The 19,239-nt window shown below is 30.3% G+C and overlaps 1 protein-coding gene across 7 annotated transcripts in view; it reads left to right on the top strand.

The window, feature by feature from the left end:
- The window catches only part of LOC121127585 (vinculin), a 65,743-nt gene that overhangs the window by 44,952 nt on the left and 1,552 nt on the right, over window positions 1-19,239 (top strand). For all 7 annotated transcript variants that reach the window (XM_040722997.2, XM_040722998.2, XM_071893216.1 and 4 more), the window contains 4 exons: window positions 7,154-7,546; window positions 8,143-8,579; window positions 16,102-16,426; window positions 16,663-17,238. In XM_040722997.2, coding sequence (XP_040578931.1) covers window positions 7,154-7,546; window positions 8,143-8,579; window positions 16,102-16,426; window positions 16,663-17,238 — 1,731 coding nt within the window. The remainder of the gene's footprint in view (window positions 1-7,153; window positions 7,547-8,142; window positions 8,580-16,101; window positions 16,427-16,662; window positions 17,239-19,239) is intronic.

Here is a 19,239-nt window from a genome sequence, read left to right as displayed (position 1 = left end):
TTTATTCGTTGACTTTTGTAAAATAATTACTATCAGTTCCATTATATCATTAACACATGGGCTGAAAAGTACAAGGCTTCAAACAAAGACGGCGCTATTTTTTCTTTAGTTCACCTTATTTTGAGTCAGTACGAACCTTCAAAAGACAGCTGTCAATATTTAATAGCAATCTAGTCTATTGCTAAGTGTGACGCTACTTTTTTTGTTTACAAAACAATGGATGAAAAAAAAATCTTGTTTTAATATTAGACTTCTAATTTATGAGAAAAAATAATACTGAAGCTAGGCAATGCCTTGAAAAGTGATCTGGGACTCTGTTCTATAAAAATAATGGAATACAAAATAATTAATTACGATAATAATTTTTAAAAAGCCAATGTTGAACAAAACTAAAACGTATTTTCTTTGTTAAGCCCATATGTTATATAAAATTTATATTCAGTTGCAAATCAAGTGTTTTCTTGGTTCTACATACTTAATAATGTTTATGGAGTGGTGTAAGACAAGATCTAATGGAAAAACTGGCAAAGGAAAAAAATAAAAAGTTATAGAATGAGGGAAATGGTACAATAGTTTAAGTGTAGGTTAGGTGATTATATTATACTACCATTGTATATAAAATGTAAACAAATAAAAAAATAGATATTAAGTTTTTTTTTTTTTAAATAAAGTTATTTTGAAGTTTGTCAAGAATTAAGTACCAATTAATCATAGCCAGAAAGGATATTCATCTAGAAAAGCTTTCTATATAAATTTATCAATCCCAAAATATCACTCAGTTTAAATTATTGGCACTAGATAATGAATCTAATATTAATGTTAATATTAGAATAATAGAACCTCATCTATAACTTATATAAAAGAAAATTATTTTGATAGGGCTTCTTTTAATCTCTACATTGTAGGTAATATGTACACTACAGCTACAGAGGTTTCGGTACACATTTTACTAAGAAAATTCATTTGCCGAAATTCTTCAATAACAATTTTGAATTTTCATTAATATATGGCAGAGGTTGCGTGATACTTTTATAATATCATTGTTTTTTAAAATGTAAACAAATAAAAAAAAATTATTTCCTCTTAAAAAGAAAATTAAAAATAGCATTTCCTATAAATTTATTATTTCAAAAATCACTTTACCAAAATTCTGTAGATTACCGAGCGCAAATAATCGGACAAACTATTAAAAATATTTATATTTTTAAACCCTCTTCTATAAACTCGTTAAAAGTACAGTTATTTTAATAATCTTTGTTCAAAGGTCTACCAAGATCCCGTGGCTTACAAATAAATGACCATTTTTTTAAAATAAAGAAAAATGTATAAGTGGCAGAGTGGAAAATGTCACTATAGTTTTAAACTGACGTAGGTTGAAAGAAAATACTATATTTTATCGAATCCAGCGAATCAGTAGGAGAAATATGGTTGACTATATTTTTTGCTTATGTATCCCTGATTTTAAAAAGAAAACAGTAACGTAGTAAAGAACAGCCTCGGTTTTGTTCCTTTCTACAGTGTACCACCACTAATTATAAATAAAAATTTGGAAAGATTTTATTGACTTTATAATTAATTTATCGATTTCCTTCCGTAATATTAAATATATGTAAGACAAACTTCTTCATCAGAGCAAGGACAAATAAGATGAAGGTCAAAATATATCGTGGCTCAATGCTTCTTGGGTTTTATTACCAATATTAAAAGCCTGAATTAAGGAAAGAGCCCTGAGAAAAAGTTTAGATGTGGTGGACAAATCCGGAAAAGGACATCTTAATAAATTTTGAAATCAATATTTTTTGTGTTTTTTTATTTATTTAAGAGACATTTTAAAATAAACCAATACATCCAAATTTACATACAAATATATTTTAATATATCTAAAGTAAACTTCACACTAAAAAAACAAAATTACCTACAGTTTTGTATTTGTTTAACTCAGTATTGTTTGAGTGCACGTCCAAGATGGACCAGCCAAAAAAAAATAGGGTATATTTTACAATTTTGATGTTAAAGAAGGAAAGGCAATTGTCGAAAATGTGGATAAAATAAATTAAATATAAAATTTTATAAAACTGAAAATATTTTTTTAAACAAATAAAAGACCAAGTTCATTCAATTACACGAAGAATAAGATAAAATCGCAGGTAATTGGTGAGGATCAAAGTTATGTGTTTGTATGGGAATATATTGTGCACAGGTTGCAATGAATGTACAAGTTACAATTTATCTATTTACATTCTAAAAATTAAAATTTCTTCGACTTAAAATCCATTATTTAATTACAACATGAGTTATTCTAGTTACCAACTATTCATTGATACTATCACTTCCTTTTGACTGATTAAAATGAGATGGATTTTATTTAGTTATTTGTAGTAAAATAGACAAAATTTATACCATTAATTTCTCGATCATCCATGGAATATTTAATAATTGCATTATCCTCGTCCAAGTACTGTAAAACCTACATTTAAATTATTCATCTCATTTTTTTGGTTACAACTTGTACAATTTGCTCAAACAAGTTACACTATGTACATAACCTAAGTATATAAAATTAATTAGAGAAAGACAATTACAAACTAATTAAATCAAGAAGGCAATTAAAAATTATCCACATTCGAAGTTTAAAACGATTTTGATACACCATAGGAATCTTTCATGAAATAATAAGGTCCATGTTGTTGGAATTGTAATTTAAATACGTCCACAGTTCTTCGATCTTTGCACCTTTCTGTATAAAATATCTATCTCCGGTAAACCTCTTAACGCAAGTTATTTAAAGAGAAACAAAAAAATTAAGGAAAATCAATAGGTATTAAAAAACTGAAATTCGTTTTATTAGATTTTGAGTGTATTTACAAGGTCTTGATTACGTTCAAAATATTGGCTCCCAATATGTTTTAAGCAGTAGTAATCATCGACCAGTAAAGTTATCAATATCTCTCCAGTCACTGAGGGGAAACTTTTGGCACAAAAATGTAGAAGCAAACTTGTTATTTTTTTTCAGGTTCATTTATTTTTTTTGCAATATGAGTTTATTCTTCTCATAATATTACTGTGTCAGCATATATTTTGGAAGCTTTAAAAGAAGTAATGATGATTTGAATATTACGTTGCATTAATAGCTAATAGTTATAATTTATTCATGCCAAAAACCTTACAACAAAAGTTATATTTAAAACAAAAGAAATTAATTTAAATATAAAATATGTATAATTAGACAGGTTGCAGTAATTTCAGTTCTCATTGTGGAATGCATGTCAATCAGGCTGCATAATTAGTTGTAGTTGAGTGGGTGTAATATCATTCTAGAAGAGAGATTCGAAATATTTCCAAAAAATGATTTGACAGAATAGTTGTGAAATTATACTGTTTGTAATTTAGTGACTGAGTTTATATTGGTTGTATTTATAAAAATCAGTTAATTATGTCAATTTTTAATATTCAATTTTTTTTCATAAATTGAAATTCGCTAAATTATTGGATGAAAAAACTCTATAAATAAGTATAATAAAGAACCATAAAAAATGCCTTAAGATATGGTGTCATGAAATATTTCCAAATCGGATAAGTTTGTCTAAACTTAGTAATTGCAACCAAAAAAAAATCCTGAAAAAAACAACAACATTTTTTAGATCTTTGAAAAATCGCCAATTTTTAATAACAAAATTAACTAATTATCCCAAAAATATAAAAATATGTTTTTTTATTACACTTTTCTATTAAATAACTACCCCTTTAAGACTTCTTAATTAAAAATGCCTTAAGATATGGTGTCATGAAATATTTACAAATCGGATAAGTTTGTCTAAACTTAGTAATTGCAACAAAAAAAAATCCTGAAAAAAACAACAACATTTTTTAGATCTTTGAAAAATCGCCAATTTTTAATTACAAAATTAACTAATTATCCCAAAAATATAAAAATATTTTTTTTTATTACACTTTTCTATTAAATAACTACCCCTTTAAGACTTCTCAATTAAAAATGATTTAATGAGAAACAAAGTACGTAAAAAATTACTGAGTATTAAAATACTTATACTGAGTTTATTTAGTCTAAGTAAAAAGGTACCTATCTGATATGATTTCATGACTATGTAAAAAAAAAAAAAACTTTCAATATGTCTCATTCTGAAACTAAAAATATAAGTTTTCTGGTTCATAAAACTTGTTTGATTCCCTTTTGGAAAAATATATTGGAAAAGTTATATCGGCACACACTATATAAATATATCATAAGCAAGCAATATAATATTTATCGACAACCTTATATAATATAATATGTACGTATTAACAAACCTAAATTACATTTCCTGGGGTGAGAACTAAATTGTCGTAACTCATATATGTATTTAACCGAACGGAGGTCGGAAGTACCATTCTTTTATGATGAAAAAGGAGGGGTTTCTAACTTTTACAATTAAATCAATCGTAGAAATTTATTTAAAAATGAATTTCTTTTATTTTTAAATATTAGAATTCTAGGATGACATTAATATTTTTATAATTTTGAATTACTACAGTTTGGCCTTAACTCTCTATATAATAATGCATATTTTTAATCATAAACGATAGTATCCCGATGTTGTCCGAGACATAAACAAATTGATGTTAATTCCAAACTCTTCTGCTTCATTAAAAACAAAAAATAAAGAAATCTAAATTTTAAAGATTATTCTCGCTCCATATTTGTATATATCTTTACACACTTTTTTTAAGGAGATCCTAAGGTTTAGAGAAGAAAAAATAATCAAGTTGAACTGTCGTTTGGTCAACTTTCATATTATTGCCCAAAATAATTTCTTCTATTCTCTCTTTTTCTTTTTTCTCATTGAAACTTCTAACCGTTAAAAAAAGTGTGAAAAGATAAATACCAACATGCAGTGAGAATAATTCTTTGAATTTTAATGGTTTTTTTGTTTTGTTTTTTAATATGAACTAGTCGTTTGTAAGTAAAAAAAAATTGTTTGTAGAAAAGTGCTATTTTAAGACAATAATGGCCTTGAATATCAAAACTAATTTTACCAAAACCATTTTTAGAGCCTTAAAGAGCTACATGAAAAAATTTTACGGTAAAATCTGTTGGTTGGTTTGGGTTGTGATTCCTGGACAAACCAACAAACACAAACTCACACAGAGACATTTGTGTTTAATACATAGATAAAACAAATTTTGATAAAATATAATATTTTCTTACATAAAATTATTGTGCCTTTTTTCAACTCCAACTTTTACTCTTTTATTCCTTATTTTTTAAATGATTTTTTTTGTGTGGGGTTTTTATACATTTGAATAAAAAATATTGAAATAATTTTATTTTTATTAATTTATGGTATAGGTTGTAAAATATAAATATTATAATACTTCCTTCATATTATAAATGGCACTCGATAACCTACAGAATATGGGTTGGTGAACAATGTAATTTTTTGAGTTTGATAAATTTATATTAAATATTAAATTAAATTATGTAACTTTATTTTTTGAAAGTAAATAATCCTTTTATTATTTGTTTACATTTTAAAAACAATAATATTATAAGTAATCGCACAAGCTTTGCCATAAACATATGATAATTTTGAAATTGTTATTTACAGATTTTTGCAATAGATTTTTTTAAACAAAAATGTCCGCCAAAATAATTCGGCTACAAAAAAATAATCATATAAAAAAATACAAATTGTCTACTGTACATATCAGTAGTTCACGTGTGCGTAAGACATCTTCAAATTTTGGATTTTTTCATCAAACGTATGTAAACTAATATTTTCATTCTCCAAAGTCTGAAGTAACTAAATACAAAAATAAATTTTATTTTGGATCTTGTATATGCCTTCCACAAGAAATATTTTACTTGTGCAAGGGGTTTTTCAATTACATCTACTGCACCTATTATGACTTCCTGCTTATGAATAACTTACTAAAATACAAGGAGCATCACTATAAACTGGGAACCTCTGCTCTCAAGAAAAAGAACAACCACCTCTGCTATCTGACCAAGAAACTGGTGACATTTAAACTGTTTAGTTCACATGGCAGCATGAAGAAGTCTGCAAAGGAGAAGTTCGAAGTAAAGCTATCAAAAATAGAGAAACTTGCGAGTTACAGAAAGGGCAAGCCGGTGTTTCCTGTCATCAAGGCAGCTACGGTTCTCGCCGACCTGGTAAGACCAGAGTTTCACTTTCTAATTGATACTCTTGGAGAGAAATGTGACCGGCTCACTACTTCTGCTGACACATGGGATTATAATAACAGCTTCAGAAAAGTAGATAAGTATGTTAGGTCAGTAAAAGGGACCAATGATGTGACTGAAATAGGTGTGAAACTGATAAGTGACTTCTCAATTTGAATTACCTATGACACAGAGCATATAATCTGCCTATTATAATTTTTTGAGTAACATATGAGATAAAATATCTCGAATTTTGCAGGATTGTTAAAAAATGTCAACAATAAAGCTAAACCCTTCTGGTGGCGTGTATATGTAAGGTCCAAAATCAGAGTAATTTGTGTATTTAGTTCTCTTAGACTCTGGAGAATAAAAATAACATCAGTCTGCATATGCTTGACGAAAAAAGTCAAATTTGACGAGGTTTAATGTACCTTATATGTGCATGTGTCACGTTCTTACATCTATTGTATCATGCAACCTTCCGTACACCAAAAAAAAATCCAGGTGCAAAGCCCCAAAAACAGTTGGTAGTCAGCCAATTCTGTGCCAATTACTCCCAACTATTAAATTATTATTCAATAATTATTAAACAGTAATTGAGAAGTTTTCACAACTTAGCAATCCAATTCAACCAATCAGCGTTCAGAATACTGATTAGGGAATAAGAAGTAACCACATAATGACAACAAAGTAACCAGTATTTTTTTATCTTTGTAAATTATCACCATGATGTATTCTTAATTTAAATCTACTGAATCATATTAATAAATATACCAACTACTTTTTTTAAATTTAAAATAACTGAAATTGGTTTATAAGTTGAAATATATAATACAGCGAATATATTGCATGCAATTTATATAAAAGTGTTTTGCAAAATATCTTAATTATTTAAAAATTGGAAATACTTAATTAAATTATATGTACATATATATACATTAACATAAATGTTTTGTTTTTCACAAAAAATAGGTCCGAAAGATTTGCAGAGATAGCAAACGGATATTAGACTACTTGGCCATTAGTGAAGTGATTGAGACAATGGAGGATTTGGTTCAGTATGTAAAGGATTTGAGCCCTTGTCTTGCCAAGATTTGTAAAGATATAGATGGGAGACGAAATGATTTGTTAAATCCATATCATAGAGACTCCTTGGCACAAAACCTCGAACAAATTAAAACATTAGCACCCATTCTCATTTGCTCTATGAAAATTTTTATTCAAATCAATGGAAGTGATAATAAAAAAGGAGCGGAAGAGGCGATAGAAAATAGAAATTATCTTGCAAGACGAATGACTGGAGAAATTGCAGAAATAGTGAGAGTTCTTGAAGACTCTGCTGTGAGTGGGGAGGAAGGCATTCAGGTAATTGGCTTTATTCATAAAATGAAGTTTGTGTGTGTGTCTTTTATGAGTTCCCACATCTTGGGGCCTAGGAGGCTGAAAATTTGCAAGGGGGAATCTTTTGAACTTGGTCAGGCTAAGAATAAGTTACCGATTTCCTGGGGAATCATATTCTATCATCAAAACCTATTTTATTTTTTTATTTTTGTGTGTTCAAAGAGACTAGATTAAGTTACAAATCAATAAGTGACGTGCGTTTAAAAAATAACTATACGAATAATAGATTTTTCTAAATTTATTACAATTTGACAATTTTTGACAAAGATAAAGTTGATTTCTCATGTAGACAAATTTTTTCATGCATATGTTATTTGAAGTTTATAACACAATTACTTTTCAATAATAATAATACATTTCATATATTATACAGGTACTTTATTATAATGAAATCCCTCGCCGAAGGAGTCTAAACAATTTAAAAAATCACATTGACGATTGTCAATGTGATTTCTTGTTCCCTCCTTGGCCTGAGTAACCCATTGCTAGCTGTATATATAATATGGATTATTTAATTATTATGATTGAAATCCTTCAAAAATGTTATGTTGTCTTTTCAGCAAACGACTTCAACCAATCAAAACCATTCAATTTTATCAGTTTATTCGCCCCTTCCTCTAAAAGGAAAAAGTGTAGCCGATCTTTCCTTTCAAGAATTAGTCAAAAAAATATTAAACGATCGATCTACTCCAATTGATTTAAAATTACTCCGAAGAGCAGTTGAACTGGGAGAAAAAATTGGCGAAGGATTTGATGCTGGACACGTTCAGGCAGACGTTTTATCCTTGTGCAATGAGTTAAAATCCTCTTTTGGAAAAGATCCGATGACTATACGGAAATACTTATCAGATCTGGAAAATAAAATTAAAGAAGCTGTCATAGATCAAATCATTCAAGATATGGCTGATATTGTAACTCCTATCAAGCTCTACTGTGACTCTGTCAATGAGACAAACTATCAGTCTTTACATCGTAAGAGGGAATACGCTGACATTAGGTACGTAAAATGAATCTGATATTATTTTTATACAGTAATCTTTTTTATGTGGGTTGTACCAAAAATAGATCTAGAAATGTAAAAGGTGGTTTAAGATTCAAAAATACAAATAAAAATTATCACGTCATCATATTTTATTTAAGTGCTATGTACATACCTATATCACAATGTTTATAAGTAAATTTAAAGATCTTCAAATGATTAAAAGATTGAGTCAACTGAAAATTTGTTGCATACAGTGTGTCCCTACAAATCGTGAACGAGTTTTTCCAGGCTCAACTATATCAAAATTATCATAAAGTATAAGTAAAAATAAAAATTTTATAAATTCATTTTACTTTACATTAACACTTACGTATTAAAGTAACCACCCTTGGCCTTCACGATGGCCTTGATCCTATGAATGAAGGCCTTGCAGGTCTTCTTCACGTATTCCTCCAACATGTTAGTCTACTCCTTCTCTATGTACCCTTTAGGACATCTACATGGCAGGGGCTCTTCTCGACTTCTTCTCGATGGTGTCCCAGTTCCTATAGTGAAGAGGGCTCAGTCGGGTGAGGACAGAGAACACATTAACCAAGCCCAAAAATTCACCAATTTGTCTTTACGTCACTTTTGAGAGGTTTTTTGCCTTGGGAAAACATACTTGCGCTTCGAGTAGTTGATCTTAAACCAGGGAAAGACTACCTACTCCATGACTTCCAGCTACAGGTCCACGTCGATCTTGATCCCCCTTTGAAAACCAAAAAGTTCAGGTAGTCCGCTATCCTTTTCCAGGTTTGTCCATCACTTCCAGACTTTATCTCCTTATTGCTATCCTTCAGCATTTTAATCTTGGTAATGAGACCCTTGGAGTACAGGAGAATGTGGGATATCTCGTCATAACTCATTCCCGCGTCAAGAAATACTATCACACGATATTGTTTGGACTCCTTCTCAGTTGTCTTCATTCTGATGATCTGATTTTTTTCGCAATAATTGTTTGTTTTTATTTCTCTACTCTCTATATTATAGTAAATTACTGAGTAAGTCAATGAAACATTTCGAAAGTTTTATTTACAATTTGTTGAGACACACTGTAGATAACTTTTTGGTAGATGTATCCGAGTAACTATAAATATTTAGCATACACATGCATACAATTTATTTTTGCAAACTAAGAACTCTATCTTATTACAGGTAATATAGTTTAAATCAGTGTAGTTTGCAAAAAGAAAATAACGTGTATTATTTAAGAAGACCCTGTGAAAGTTTAAAAATATCTAGAATGTTTAATATTTTAATATGAATTATGGTTAGGTTTGATTCTTCCCTTACTTCACTGGGTGTATTTATCCGCCACAAAGACTGCTTGTAATATCTAATATTTTTACTCTCCCTTCTATGTAAACTATCCAAATGTGAAATACTTCCTCAGTTGAATTTCTTATTAGTTTCTGAGCTACAAACAAAATTTGAAGAATTAACTGTAGAGTTTTTTAAGCATTTTGTATGCAATTTTGCTAATATTTAACTAACTCAACGATGAGTATGAAAAAATGAGATAAGAAGACAATAAGTGGGAGATGTTCATACGCAGGAACGTCCGCAGGGATTATATATATTTTTTAGTATTATTTTTTTTTTTTTTTTTTTTTGGGGGGGGCAACTTTATTTTGGAAAAAAATTAAAAATTTGGAAAAAAATTTCCAAAATTAAATTTCAAATATTATTATTATTTTTTAAATAAATTTTAAAAATTCACAACTATTCATAAAAAAGTTCTAAAATACACAGCTGATTACATAAAATTAACTTTTTGAAAAAAGAAATTCAAAAATTCACAACTAACCTCAGAAATTATTTTTTTTAATTCAAAAATTAAATTTTTTCGAGAAAAATTTGAAAAGTTATGTTTTTTGAAAAAAAAATGAAAGTAAAGTTTTTTGAAAAAAATGAAAAATTAAATTTCAAATAAATGTTACATTTTCTTTAACAATTTTTGAAACCACACATGGGCTCTCACATCGTGGATTTCAGTAGACCCTCCGTGAAATAGTAAAGTCATTTGCATGGCCATTTCTGAGGGCTGACGTCATGTCTTGCACCAGTAAGTGTTTATCCTGTCAAAAACAAGAACAAGCACTCAGTGCACACAAAACCTTATTGAACATCGTCAATTAATTGGAATCCTTGTGGAGTAAGTACCCTCCACTTCGACTTCGTTGAGCCACTGTCTCTATCAGAGGGATATCGATTCCTACTAACGGTTTTGAATAGGAATACAAAATGGATAGAAGTCCATTCTTTACAAGACACTAACGCAGAAACTATAATGAGCGCCTTTTTCGTAGAATGGGTATCTGAGGCTACACTTATCGTTAACCGAACGCATTGTTGCTCCCAACGATAAGAGCTTGCTTGAATCTCCTTTAAAAAAAGTGTGCTAAGATATATACCAACATGCAGCGAGATGGTTCTTTTGTTTTTTTATAGAGCAGAAGAGTTCATCATTCAACTTGATTTTTTTAATGTTTGGGGCAACGCTGAGCAAATCTCCTCTATCACAATGTATCTTTATTAACATTGAAATTGATATTGTTTTATGAAATTTTCTCTTTGATCACATCTTTAAGATAATTCAACATTTCCTATATAATATCAGCCTTGAGGATTTCATATTTGGATAATATGCTGCATTGGTCTTTGACTCAATGCACCCACCTAGAAATAATTCAAATTGTTGAGTTTAGATGATGAAAGTGGTCAAAAGGAGGGGGAGCAATATTGAGTACACATATTTTTAACTTTGCTGCACTGTACAAGGGAGCACCATCCAACTGTCATGCATAATTCCCTTAAAGTAAAGGGCTCTGAGTAAGTTTTAACTTTTTAAATAAATTAAGTTGTGAAAATAAAATTAAACAATAAAACTCTTGCAGTGACAAAGCGCTCGGGAGATATTATTCTCTTGAACTCAATGTGCGTTCGATCCCAGGTGATTCCTATAGAAAGAATTATATAATACTTTATGTATGTATATGGATTTCACAAAAAGATTCCTAAGTTAGATGGAGTAATTGTAATACTATAAAGTTTACTTATACTTAATCAGTGTAGCTCCATCTAACCAATTTAAAGAACATTAAAAGAAAAAAAGTAAACGGCTCTGAGTAAGTTTTAATTTTTTACATAAATTAAGTTGTGAAAATAAAATTAAACAATAGAACTCTTTCTGATCTTCCTAATAGACATTATATTCTATGTCTCAAATCAAATGGTACATTGAATAAATTCAAATGATTCAGTGCAAAAAAACATATATTCAGGTTACAATCTATGAACCTCTTCAGCTAAATATAGCATCTACAAGAGCAGGCATAGAATAAATGATACTTTGAAGAGCCTCCATAGGAATGTTGTTCCACTCTCACTTCAGAATTTTCTCTAACTCTTTCAAATTTCGAAGAGCAGAAGGGAGACTGTCTTTCAAAATTGACGAATATTTTAAATTGGATTTATATCTGTGCTGTTGCCTGGCCACATCCCCTATCCCAAAACTGAAGATTTCGGTTTTTGAGGCAGGACTCAGTCATGGCAGTAATGTGTACAGGAGCACTATAGAGTTGGATTCTCACATCAAATGTCTTGTGAACCAGTTTTCTTGATTAAATTGGACCAGTACATTTTGTTCTCGCCAAAATTGGTTCAAGATGACCTTCCGATATATTTAATACATAGCTATGAGCTGTCAGGCGAAAGCTTTGATGCATTATGAGAGGGTCAAAAGCCCAGAAGTGGACATTACTCCCCAGACCAGGATTTCTTGAAATTGCTGGAAGTCCCAACGGGCATAACATTTTCACAATCTCTTGCCCAAATTCAATCTACCTGCTTGTTTGGGATCCAAAAAAAGGGGAGGGAAAGTAACTCATTACTAAAAATAACATTTTTCCAGTCTTCAGGAGAGAGTTGCATGGGCAATTTGAATGTTTTTTTAGTGAATCTGGGATTCTTTTTTTTTTCTTTTTAAGGACATGCAACCATGAGTTGTGATTAAATATCTGTTAATAGTGTCCTCGGAGCACGTTTCGCAATCTCTGATAAACGATGAGCCAACTTTCTGCAACTTTGACGCCTTTTTCTCAAAAATTTGGAATAATGCTAAGAAATTTCATATGTCCCTTTGCAATCTTGTCTCTCAGGATATCCCTTTTATTGGACCTCATCCACCCCTTCCGAACAGTTATGTATGGTATATCCATTTCACTAGCAACCTTTTCGATTTATGACCCAGTCTTAATTCTACACACAGCCTCAGATCTGACCTCGAAATCATAAAACAAGACTGGACTCGGACTTTAATATTTTCACCTCTGCTTTAGATCTAAAAATGAGTTGTACTGCTGGCATACGTAGTTATAAACAGTTGTTGTACTCAAATCCATTCATTTGGTGTACTTTTAAAACTTTGTATGCAACAAGTTTATCCATTCAAATTAACAGGAGACAAATAGGCTGATTATTTAATGTACTATTTATTTTTAGACATACATATTATATACTTGGTTTACTAGAAAAGCCTAAATTCTAAAACCATACCCTGGTTGACGATACAGGTATAATCTTTTCGTATATAAAGAATATTAAGAAGTATTCATCCAGAGGTTTTAAAAATGAACGAAAATGGACTCTTGATTGTGGGCAAAACCTCCGCTTAAAATCAAATTGAGTTATATATATCATTTTTTTTCGAAAATCATGGTGAAGTATGTTCTTTTTACGTTTCGTGCTATCTTGACCTTTGACCTTAGCCACTGAAAGTTTAATGGTCTCTTTCTGTTACACTATATAATCTTCGTATCTAGTTTGAAGAAAATCAATCCGTAGATTTTGGCGTAATCTGGGTTACTAAGAATCAAAAATGGACAAAAAGATAAACTCTGTTAAAATATGTTGGCGGAGGTAAATAGAAAAAATTATAACATAGGGACCGACATTATCCCACAAAAAAAAACAACGATATTTCAATAAAACCAAACTAAAGGGCAGTGAAAATGTTTAAGAAATATTGAATTTTTTTTTTGCAAATATATATTTTTGGTCGTGTGCAAACACTTTTCCATAAACTTTTTTTGCCGAACAGACACATTACCAAAAGACCAATTTGCCAAACTGACACATTGTCGAATTGACATTTTTCCGAATTGCCACTTTATCGAAAAAAATAATAAACATATTATGACAATGTAATTCTGATTTCCATTCATTTTTTGAAAGATAAAATGCCAAATTATTTGTTACGAATTCCTATGAATAATTGTTAATTAATTAATCATTATTGAGTCATTTAATTATGAAGATGTGTCAATAGTTGGCTCCAACCACTATTAGAACCGTTGTAACAAAATTCATGGCAATCGCCAAATAAACATTACATAGCTAACACAAAAATATACAGTGTAGTTTGTGGTTCGCTATCTTAAGCAAATATTTTCAATTTGCCTACTTGTAGGGACTTGCGATTTTTGTGCAGTGTTAGTTTTTTGTGTAATGATAACCTTATCTTGAGAACTATAGAGTCAGAGACGAAAATTAATGAAGGGAATCTTAATCATTGCAATAGTTACATTGCATTGCTGTATGAATCATCATCAAATATGTTTTTGATTTTTTGGAGCAAAGTGCTCATTTGGAAGTATTCGACAAGCATTTATTATTTACGCTAAAAGTTTATGTCCTCAACCTTATAGGGTCCTATTATCTCATCCAAATATATGTATAACAATGATTCACCCATTTTCCTTCATCTAAAAGGAGAAAAAGGTTATATTTCTACATATAAAATATGTTGATTATGCCTCTAAGATGGCCGATTTCCAAAATGTTTACATCATGACAAAACCCTCTATACAGAGAAGTTACTGGATACGACAATAATTTCTTTAACACACTATGATACTTTTGTACAATTAATTTATTACTAAAAAGTGTTATATCCAAAATATTTGCCTTAAAGGTACAAGTCCAGTTGAAAGATTTCCACTTTTGTTTTTCCATTTTTTATCAAAGTTTTGTCATCCATAAACGAGGGCTGATCAAAAAGAAACAGTTATTTTCTAATTTTCAGCCATTTCAATTCTCTTTTGATTCTAAAATTTATTTTTTATGTTGGTAGTGTTGCCTCATTACTTACTTATTCGGTCCAGTCCAGTTTTAGAACCAGTCCTATCAGTCCTTGGGGCCGCTCCTATGGACTGTGAGTACTAAAACTAATTAAACAAAGAATAAATGTAGTTGAGTGACGTCATCAAGGACCGAAATTTTTAAGTTTTAGGGTTCAACTGGACCGAACACAGACTGAAGTGGATCGAACAAAGAATAAACTGGACTGTCTTCATTCCTAAACAAGGACCAACACAACACTAAATGTGATAACCATGTCCACAACGTTTATATTGTTATTTTTTTTTTTTTAACAAATACGAAAATTAGACATCTTTTTGTGATCTATGCAATTTTCTATAATATTGCAAAAAATTTAAAAGAAAGTATTAATTTCGGAGAAAAAAATTTCAAAACTTTTGAAAGATTTTGTATTCTTCAAAATTTAGTATTTAAAAAAAAAATAACAATGTTAGAAGTTTAAACAATCTTTCGAAATGTTTTTTTTTGTTTTGGCGAGATAACCCCGTGATTGTAGAAAATTACAGAGCTCAACAAAAGACGTTCAATCTTTATATGTTGTGATGAAAATCGTGTGTATTTTGGTCATGTTAAAAAAGAAACCGAAAATCAACGTGGTAACCCTGACCACATGGAGGAGGCCAGCTCAGCTGTCATGGTGTTTTATTAGATGCCCTACAATCAGTTGTGACAAGGGAGGAGGGGGTGAAAAAAATATCCAAGGACATTGTCAAGAATTAATCCGAAGTAGATCCTGAGTTCTACTTTGTGTCCAACAACGACTTACAATTATAACTTCCACAACAAATCTTTAAAGTTACTCTCGGTTTTTATGAGCACACTCGGATGTTCAATCAGGTTTTGAATATAATTGAATGTAGTTGGAAAGGAAGCTCATTCCTTAAGAGTTTAATAATAATGACAACAGCTGAGGAATATGAAGTTCATTCTTCATATAATCAATTCTAAAAAAACAGACACACGATACTATTTATATCTATAAAAAACAAACTAATACGTAATACAAGATGGATGATATAGAAGAAACGTTTGGGACATTTGTAGCAACACAGTATAATAATAAATTTGCGAATCAAATCAGAATTTAATTCGAAATTAAAAACTAGCTGTTTCTTTTTTTTATCAGAGTGGTAGATACACATTTAAAATTTCATACAATTCATGTATTTGATGTGCGTGCACACTGCACATATATAAGCCATAGCAATATGAAAAGCATTTGAGAAGTTTTTATTTGAAATAATAAGATATGAGTATTGATCTATTTGTTATAACATGTAAAAAATAAAAAATAAATGCTTATATTTCTTCTCTTTGTATTTATTGAATTATCTAGAGGTCAGTCACTCAAAATTTTTGCAAATCGTTTGTCAAAAACTGCGAATATTGTGTCTTATTTTGATAATGAAACTCAGGATAAACGTCGTGCTGAGCATCTTCGCTATTTAGGACATCAAATTCAAAACCTTACTCCTCAAATAATAAATGCGGGAACTATTAAAATTAACTATCCGGATAACAGAGCTGCAGAAGAGAACTTTGAAAATTTGACGAATCAGTTTGCAGAGGGAATACAAAATATTCGAGATATATGCGATGAAACCGTGAATTTAAATATATTTTTAAGAAGAACAGAAGAATTTATCAGACGAGCAATTCAGGTAATCTTTGTTTGTAGATTAAGCAATATTTTGATACTATATAGTTTCAACATTTTTATTTATATATAATAACTTTTTTATGTGTTAACAAAAAAATCTAAGAAATAGTATAACGGACCATTAAATTACCATTGTAACTGTGGAAAAATCAATTTATAAAACTTAAGATAACTTTCAAAACTATTTTGCTTCATCATATTATTTCAATAATACACAAGAATTATATATTTTCCTAGAATTGTGAGTCTATCATCATTCATCGCGATAAAGGCTCTTCAAAGGTCATTATTGACAATGCTGCAGCTGCTGCCCGACTGTCAAACCGTCTACTTTTAACATTGAGCCGTGAAGCAGAAAATTCCGAGGATCCAAAACTTCATTCACGGGTTCAATCTTCTGGAGATCGTTTAAAAGAATCTCTTGGTCCCTTTTTGGAGAACTCACGTGTCATTGCAACAAATTTATCTGCCTTGGATAGAGGCTTTGTAGCTGCTTGGAGATCTGCCACTGCTAAATTCCTTGAAGCAATAGCAGGTGTATCAAGGATCTTTGATGAATTTAATGATAACATCGATCATTCTTCGCAAATTCCTAATAACCATTTTTCGTCAAACATGGTCCCTGAAGAAGAGGATGTCCCTCCCCCACGACCTCCTCCTCCAGATCCAAGAACCTTTTCAAGGGCTCCACCTCGACTACCAATACCTCATGGCTGTGACACTGATGATGAAGAAGGGTTGTTTAGCAATGAGCCAGCTGGAAATCAACCTATTCATTTGGCTGCACATGGATTATATCAAGAAATCAAACAGGTTTGCATTTATACTACTTTTAGAGGTTATTAAATGGGCAGATTTTAGATAAATTGGTTATTGGCTGAAGTTATCGATCATTGTCGATAATTTATTTCCTATAAATGTTAGAACAAATTGGAAAAATTACAATAACCAAATCATCATCATTTTTTCAAAAATAGAATTAAATTTAAAAAATCGTTATTTAACCACTGAACCCCTATGCGGACTGCACTAAGCATGCTCTTTGACCTGATAAAATCAATGGCATTTTAAGTACCTTTTAATAGCTCTAAGACATTTTGCCGAACAAAAAATTTGTCTAGTGGGCATTTTGCCAAATGACCATTTCACCAAGAAATGATATTTAACCAAGGTTGTGCCTGGTTCAGGCTCCGCGATTCTATCAGTTCCGGTGTCGGTTCCTTCATTTTAACGGTTTCGGTCTTGGTTCTTTTTTATACAGACTCAGTTTGGTAACAAGGTCCCTAGAACAATACGCAGAGTGCGTATTGTCCCAAATTCCTGCAGGAACCCCTAAAACTAAAGGTGCTAAAGACAAGGGTTTTCAATCTGGTTGTCGTGAGTTGAGGCTAGGGAGGGGGGCACAGGAAGATGGAGAATTGAGGATTGATTTCAGACTGCACATACATAGTACACATGTTTTGTATAAATGGGGCCTCAGTTAAAAATGAATAAGCCTTGGTATAGTAAAGTTTGGGAAACTGTGGCTTAAGAAATAATATAGTTATCATATTATAGGACCCATACAAGCTTAGTAGCAGACCTGTAATCATAATCTACCCACCCCTTCCCTCTTTTAGTTACACCGTCTGGTGCCTAAAACCAATTTTCCAGATCCATAAGAAGCCCTTAGTTATTGGGAACTCAGATACAACAGTATCACCCTGGAGAATCTAAAAAAGTTATTGGAAAACCCTCCAGTTGTACACAAAGAACTCAAAAATTGACATATTAATAATAACTATTTTATTATTTAAAATAGTATAATATTTTTATTTTCTTTATTTATAATATATGGGAACAAAAACACAAGAATCGAGATCGATAAGCAATATATTGGTGTCTCAGTTCGAATTTTTCGGTTCCGATTCGAGTGGTTCAATAAGTGGAACCGCTAGACCGATAAGGGCATAGCCTTGTATTTACCACACTGATATAGGAATATTTGTGTTTCTGTATGTTTTAAAATGATAGTATATTATATAGGTATTGTTTGAATACAATAAATGTATGTCGTATACCTAAGTAAATTAATTAGTCTTATTTTACAGAAAAAAAAATTCTGAACGTATACCCATTAATAACTTAGTTTGACATCATTCAAAAATTTATATTCATATTTAATTACTTAAAAAACGGCTCCAAAAGTTTTTATTCAGGACTTATTGTAATTATCTAATTTAGTTAATGAATGTACGTATGGTTAGGATCAACTCTATAGGAAGGCCCACAAGAATTTCACGTGAAGATTCGAACTATATTAGAAACAAATTTACTATGTTATGTTTATACAATGATCATGAAAGAATATAATTTAAAAAAAGATATTATAAGGTAAAAGAACGCTTATTAGTTTACCTATATGACATACGTATTTACAACAAATTATTATCATAATATCATTTTCAATTGAATTAAAATATGTAACAGCATATACTAAATATCATTTTTTGGTCAAATTTCTAAATGGTCCTTTGGTGAAATATCTGTTTGGAAAATTAGCCCTTGGGCAAAATGTCCTTCGGCAAAAATAATTACAACCAATAGTCACTTACGCCATTTTAACTATAACATTATTAATAATTTATTGCAAATTAATGATTACTTATTGTCTAAAACAAAATAGTTGAACATATTTCTATGTGGGGCTATCCATAAAATAATAACAAATTCAAAAAATTATTATTTATTGAAAGAACATTTTATTGGTACAATCTGCTTTGCAATGATGATTAGTATAATTATACACATACCGAAATAGTCATATATTGCTCT

The sequence above is a fragment of the Lepeophtheirus salmonis genome, chromosome 13 (genome assembly GCF_016086655.4).
Source record: "Lepeophtheirus salmonis chromosome 13, UVic_Lsal_1.4, whole genome shotgun sequence".
Classification (NCBI taxonomy): domain Eukaryota; kingdom Metazoa; phylum Arthropoda; class Copepoda; order Siphonostomatoida; family Caligidae; genus Lepeophtheirus; species Lepeophtheirus salmonis.
The sequence above is the reverse complement of the archived record's forward strand: the minus strand, read 5'-3'. Positions and strand labels throughout refer to the sequence as shown.